The 7,034-nt window shown below is 40.5% G+C and overlaps 1 protein-coding gene across 1 annotated transcript; it reads left to right on the top strand.

Moving 5' to 3' along the window:
- Positions 1–209: 209 nt before the first annotated feature.
- On the top strand, positions 210–6,806 carry LOC119323352 (CAAX prenyl protease 1 homolog). The gene is made up of 14 exons (XM_037596991.1): positions 210–487; positions 1,125–1,272; positions 1,415–1,499; positions 1,580–1,675; positions 2,331–2,396; positions 2,632–2,730; positions 2,889–3,002; positions 3,153–3,263; positions 3,358–3,420; positions 3,521–3,613; positions 5,465–5,578; positions 5,886–5,957; positions 6,045–6,110; positions 6,439–6,806. Exons 1-14 carry the CDS (start codon positions 457–459, stop codon positions 6,556–6,558), a joined length of 1,278 nt encoding a protein of 425 aa, XP_037452888.1. The 5' UTR covers positions 210–456; the 3' UTR covers positions 6,559–6,806.
- Positions 6,807–7,034: the final 228 nt, after the last annotated feature.

Raw genomic sequence — 7,034 nt, forward strand, 5'->3', positions numbered from 1 at the left:
TAGTTCAAATGTCCAAACGGATGAGATGTGAGCAGCGACATATCGGAGAAGCTGGGGAGGGGATGGTTTATAGAAGAAGCCACCCCCCAAGAGAATATCTACTATTCAATCCTTTTTTTTTTTGAGTAATTCGGTCCCATTCATTTTTTCAGAAGAAACGGTGAAGTTCAAGAAAATTCTGCTAGGCGACAGCCACATACGAAGCCCTTTGCTTCCGAGGCCGTTTCCCCCCGGTCCCGGCGTGGCTGCAGCCGCGATACCTTCCTCCCCCGACTCCGAGCAACTGGCCCGAGCAAAGTATCCGCTCCTTCTCCACATCACGCCGCCCCCCACCCCACCTCCTCTTCTTCCCACTGTTCCATCGTCTTTGCGCTCGACCCCCTGCCCGCCGGCCCGTCCCTCGCTCGGCACACAAGCCGCCTCCGCGCCTCGATTTCCGAAACGCCCCCGGCTCCAATGGCGCTGCCCTACCTGGAGGCCGTCCTGTGTAAGATTCCGCCTTTCCGCTGCTTATTCCCCATACTCGCTCGTCTGCTCGCTCGATCCCCGGGGGTGTGTCGGCTTTCGATGGGCGCGGGATCCGCGTGTAAACCCTAGCTAGGGGTTAGTGGGGGTCGGGGGCTTTTCGCTGCTGGATTTGCCCGTGCCACGGAACCGTTGGGTGTGACGTCTGGGCAGTTTGATTTCTCTGGTGTAGCCGAGTGATCTTGATGGCTTTGGTGTGAGTCGTGTGGATGCGATAGGTTATCCAGGTGCAGTGATCTGAGGTTTTGGATAGATTGAGCTACCTGTTAGTGTAGAGTATTCAGCATGGCAGGAACATCGGCAAAATTACATTTGACTGAAGATGGTCACTGTCACCTGATCACTGGACTTGTTTATGGAACACAAAATGTGGTACTGTGCAGATTTGATGATCACTTACCAGAACGAAGCGAGCCAATATTTCTGAACTAAGTTACAAGCAGTAGTGCTTAACATAAGTTTGTCAAAATTGTGTGAACATATCGTATGTACAAAGTCAAGATTTTGTATTTTTAGTTACCTTGTCATATCATCATCATGATTATTGTAGCTATTGTCTATTCATGACATGCTCGTCTCATTGTATGCCCCTTCTGCAGGCTTTATGACTCTCAATTACATATTTGAGACATATCTTAACATCAGGCAGCATAGAGCCCTTAAGTTACCAACATTGCCAAAATCCCTGGCAAAGGTAATTAGTCATGAAAAATTTGAGCAGGCGAGAGCTTATAGCCTGGACAAAAGGTGCTTATAACTACTCAGTCCTTGCAACCATACCTCGTTTAGAAACCATTCCTGACACCTAATTTCATTAGCTGCGTTCCCACTTAATATTCTCTCTATCTTTTTAGATTGTCTGTACTGACAGGTATACTTCCTCTTGCAGCAATTTCAATTTTGTACGTGAGGCCATAACTATAGTATGCGATATCGTGATACTGTACTATAAAGTTCTTCCTTGGTTTTGGACGGTAATACAAACTCTTCAACTTGCTTTTCTTTACCCTTTTTGTGCAGGAGTTTGGTTCTAACTATCCTCTTCCTTTTATAGAAATCTGGAGTGTTAGTAACCAATGTTGGCCTGAATGCAGAAAATGAGATAATACACACCCTTGCATTCTTAGCAGGTGTCATGGTTTGGTCACAGGTATTATCAATTTGTTTGCCTGTTTCAGAAGGCCATGTGTTTATTAATTTTCTCTGCTTTCATATTCAGTTGTTTTAAATTATCTTCAAGAGTCTTTTGCACTTAGTTGGATTAGGTATATGTGACGCATTAGCTTTAGCTCTGAAGGACCAAATGCTTGATTATATGCTAGCTATTGCAGGAAGGAATCTAAGAATCAGGAGTTAATTTCATAGTTTTTTTTTACACCTATAAACTCCTTGACGTGTCTTCCTTTCTGCTGATTTTGGTCCTGACAGAGATACTTCTAAAATTAAGTGGAACACCCGATGCGGCACAGCTTTCACATCTAGAATAGCTATGTTTAGTGGAATACAATTGGAATGATTGGTGCTTTTATGAGAGTTCACCTACTAGCCCATATCCATTTCAACATTTTCACTAGATGTTCTTTTTAACCTATAACATAAGGTGCATTTGTTTTGTTCAAACGTGCATCAATCAAGATTCTGATTTCTTTAGATCTATTGATCAGCAGTTCTTTTTGAATGCTTCCATGGCACCTAGCAGTAACCTCAACGTTGACCCGTGTTCATTGTCTATCAATATTTTCTCTTCTGGTGATCCAATTTTTTATGTCAATGTGATTGCCTAATACATACTTGATGCAATACAGATCACAGACTTGCCATTCTCTCTGTACTCTACTTTTGTTATTGAGGCTCGACACGGGTTTAACAAGGTCCGTCTTTAATTTTCAATTTCTGCACTTCCGTTTGTGAACATAAAGCAAATATACATATGGATGTATTTGAATTTTGTTAACTTGTGGTGCATTGGAGCACTTAATTCGAACATAAAGGAATATATTTATATGCTTGAATCGTGTCAACTTGTGGTGCTTTGGAGCACTTAATAATTTGATATCTTCATTTCCTCACGTATTTATGTTGTTTTTTTCTCTTGTCCTTTCTCAGCAAACATTCTGGCTCTTCATTTGGGACATGATCAAGGGAATTTTGCTGTCCGTTGTACTCGCACCACCAATTGTGGCTGCTATCATCGTTATAGTACAGGTACACCATATTTTTATGTTGTGCCAGCCTCTATTCTGAACTACATGCTAACATGCATCTTTATTAACCGTGCCTTTAACCCTTTTCGCAATCAGATGAACGCATATGTCACCTAACCGAGTTACTTTATTGATCTTCCTTTTCCTGTACTGCTTCAGAATGGAGGGCCTTACCTAGCAATATATCTCTGGGGTTTTATGTTTGCGCTAGCTCTGCTGATGATGACAATTTACCCTATCATGATAGCTCCTCTGTTCAACAAATTCACTCCTGTGAGTATCTTTTCTTGTTGCACTGCGTCCGTCATTTTCCTCATTCAATATGGTTTCGTGTGAGAATGGTATGTAGTACATCAATGCTGCATCTGTATCCACATAGTAACTTCATGGTAAGACTGAACTTGAAGTTGCTGATTTCAACAGCTTCCCGAAGGCTCGCTCAGGGAGAAAATAGAGAAGTTAGCAGATTCCCTCAAGTTTCCTCTGAAAAAGCTTTTTGTGGTGGATGGGTCTACTCGATCAAGCCACAGTAATGTATATGTTAATTGCTCTACCTTTGGAGTTTGTTTCATTGCTAACTAGTTATTGACGGTCTTCTGATATGATTTCAACTGTCAATCTCTTTCAGGCTTACATGTATGGGTTTTTCAAGAATAAGCGCATTGTTCTCTATGACACATTGATACAACAGGTTCAAACAAACCACCATTTTTTGTACTGTGTTCATTATTTTTCCATTGTGATTTGGGAACTCATGTGCAGGTTCGACTACTTGACTGTGTTTGTTTCAGTGTAGTAATGATAATGAGATCGTTTCTGTTCTTGCGCACGAGCTTGGGCACTGGAAACTCAATCACACTGCATATTCCTTTGTAGCTGTGCAGGTATTTTCTCATCCAGATAACTAATTACTCCCTCCATTTTTATATACAAGGCCACAGACTCAAATTACAGGTACCAAGTAAAAATTAATGTGTACTTTAGAAGCCAATTTGTTTTCTCGTTTATCGGGTTAATTAATAGGGTGCATGCACATTAGAGAAAACTGAGTGGCCGTGAGAGAGGAGGTGGGTGAGTGTGTCATTATCATCACTACATGCATGCTAGTAAATAAGCCATGGGTTAGTAGTACGAGGAAACATCATTAATATTTGCCTCGATTACTGTTGGTGGCCTTGTATAGATGCAAAATATGTTTTCCATAGTGGCCTTGTACACAAAAATGGAGGGACTATGTCCTCTGCGCACCAGTCAGCCAATTAGTTTTGGTGCATTAGCATTTGCATACTAGACAGCTAAGGTGCCGTTTGGTTGCATGGATGAAGTTGGATGTGAGATGGCCATACGGAGGGTTGGTAGGGATGGTGGGCAGTCAAATATGTGTTTGGTTGAGTGAGTTGGTGAGCCATTTTTATGTTTGGGTGAGGGATAGATGTGGATAGGATTACCCAGAATTGTGTTTGGTTAGCTTTAGCTAGCTCGATAGTTCATTTTCCCGGGAAAAAAAACTTTATTTCACTTTTAGACCATAAGGGGGCTTAAATGGGACCTGGTTTACATCCCTAAACAAGATTAGCTGGGCATAGGATATGAAAATAGAAAAAACGAAGTTGGAGCCGTTGGATCTTTTCATCTTCAGTTTTTCTACCATATGTCCAGCTTCTATTGTAGTCTTTCCCCGTTCAAGTGTTATGTTGTCCATGTACACAATAATAAACAACACATATTGCTGCTCCAATACAACTGTGCAAATGTAACAAAGAACATCACCAAAATTTACAGACCCGGAATGCCGACCTGATGAGAAACGACAGAGGAGTGCTGAGACAGAGAGAAGTGTCACAGTGAGGAAAGAAAAATAGGCCTGACAAGCTGTGCACTAGGCTCATGTGCTGTCGCGTGACAGTGCGGGCAATAGATGGCTCGGCTCTTCCGAGTTCTTTTACTGCTTGGATTTAGCCTGGTTGTTGGAGCTATATTCACTTTAATGGGGTATAGACCTACCCAGTCTAACCAAACAAATAAAATCATGGTTTCTAAAAGCTGGATGGTCATCTCTCATACAACTTCATCCAAGCAACCAAATGCTACGTGAAGATATGGTAGTCATCAAGTGAAAATTCCTTAGCCCGGAAATCCTCTGTTGTTTTTCCTGGAGGTTCATTGTGCCATTCTTATTGTTGCATCAGTTGGCCTATGGTATACTGAATTATAAGGGAAGAAACAAAATTAAGCTTGGCCGGGGGCACTGATAAGAACGCGTTTATATGATTTGAAGACGCAGCTAGTTTTGAGAACTGGTATAAAATTCAAGCAGTATTGTTTCTAATAAAGTATCCTGTTTATTAGTAAAAAGTGCAAGATATTTCTTCTGATGAAGCCCCTAGGGGTGGTGCTAATCTATACAGTAGATGTAATGTGACGAGTCATGAGTAGCTACTCACGAGAACGGTTAATTAGATGAATGAATATTTAACAAAATTATTTGTAGCATAAGTTAACATGAAATCGATTTTAAGCATGCAAGGGGTTATACTGTTAGGCACCTTCATGTGTATTGTTCTAGTGTTACTGATGGAATTTGTGCAATGATGCATCATAAAATCAGTTTGTGTCCCCATTGCATTGGTTCCTGGGAAACTATTATTTGATTTGATTAAAAAAAGAAAAGCACGCATCTCAAGCATTTTTTAGATGTTGAAAATTCTTTTGTTCACCTCATTTTCTACTTGCAGGTGCTTACATTTATGCAATTCGGAGGATACACTCTTGTAAGGAATTCCAAAGATCTCTTTGAAAGTTTTGGTTTTGAGGATCAGCCGGTAATCATTGGACTGATCATTTTTATGGTATGTCATGCTCGTTATTTTTTAAGAAGTATTATCGTGCTATTATCTTTGCGTGGAGATGTTTTCAGTACAATTTCCGCCCTAGCAGTAGTACTCCCTCCGTCCCATAATATAAGAACGTTTTTGAAACTACACTAGTGTAAAAAACGTTCTTATATTATGGGACGGAGGTAGTATCTTTTTGTGAAATGAAATTGAGATCGAACATCAGCTGTTTACATCTTTCATTTAAACTTGCAGTGAGATGCACTCCCTACAGATTTCCAGCATTGTTACTCGATTGACACATACATTCTTTTCATGACAGCACACTATTATACCCGTCCAACACCTTCTGAGTTTTTGCCTCAACCTCGTCAGCAGAGCATTTGAATTTCAGGTTCACTCTTCTATTCATCTCAAGTTTTCCGCTGTGACAGCTTTCAAACATTTGGTTGCATTTACCTAACCCTATCTCCATGCCCAGGCTGATGCTTTTGCCAAGAACCTTGGGTATGCTCCTGAGCTCAGGGGAGCCCTTGTTAAACTACAGGTAACTATTTAAAGGCCCTTTTGATTTATTTTTTCTGCTTTTCTTATTGTTGACCATGGAGTCGGTGTTATTTCTACTGGACATCGACACCTTACTTCAAGATCTGACCATAACCGATCACTAGATCAAGCAGCTTACTCTCTCTCAAAATTCAATGCTGGTTTGAGAAATTACTAACATCCTCTTGTTTACTCTTGCTTTATTCCCTTACGCCTCTTTTTTTGGAAGTTCTTACAGCTCTCTTTTACTAAACTTATACGTACCATTAATGTAGTATAGCGGTGCGGAGATTTGGGTTAATTAACTTATATATGCTTAAAAATTTCAGGAAGAGAACTTATCTGCAATGAACACAGATCCGTGGTATTCAGCATACCACTACTCCCATCCACCCCTTGTTGAAAGACTGTCTGCTCTTGAAGACCTGGACAGCAAGAAAGAGAACTAATGGAAGATGATCTCATACTTGATGCGCATATGCCAACTGTCATGGCATAGCTTCAATCTCAATGTAATATGGATATTTAGAGGGATTATTTATATGCATACAGGGATCCGTATGAAAACGTGCACCTCTAGATTCAGATATGTATTGTTCGTCGATTGACTTACTGTCTTATTGACCTATACACACAGGATTGTTGGTCCTTTAACATTGACAAATAGAAGTTGATCAGCTACGAGATGTTCATATTCGCTGGCGCATCTTCTGCCTTCCAAGTTGACGTGTTACCTTGACCTTCTATAACCATGCTTACAGTAATGCTGTATTAGAATTGTCTCTTGTGCAACAGAGTTTTATCATGCGTTTCTGAAAAAAATATCAGTTTGAATTCCCCTGTCGGATCTACTTCCCCGTCTCATAATATAAGAACATTTTTTACATTAGTGTAGTGTTAATATAAGAACGTTTTTTTACACTAG

The sequence above is a fragment of the Triticum dicoccoides genome, chromosome 6B, assembly GCF_002162155.2.
Source record: "Triticum dicoccoides isolate Atlit2015 ecotype Zavitan chromosome 6B, WEW_v2.0, whole genome shotgun sequence".
Taxonomy (NCBI): Eukaryota; Viridiplantae; Streptophyta; class Magnoliopsida; order Poales; family Poaceae; genus Triticum; species Triticum dicoccoides.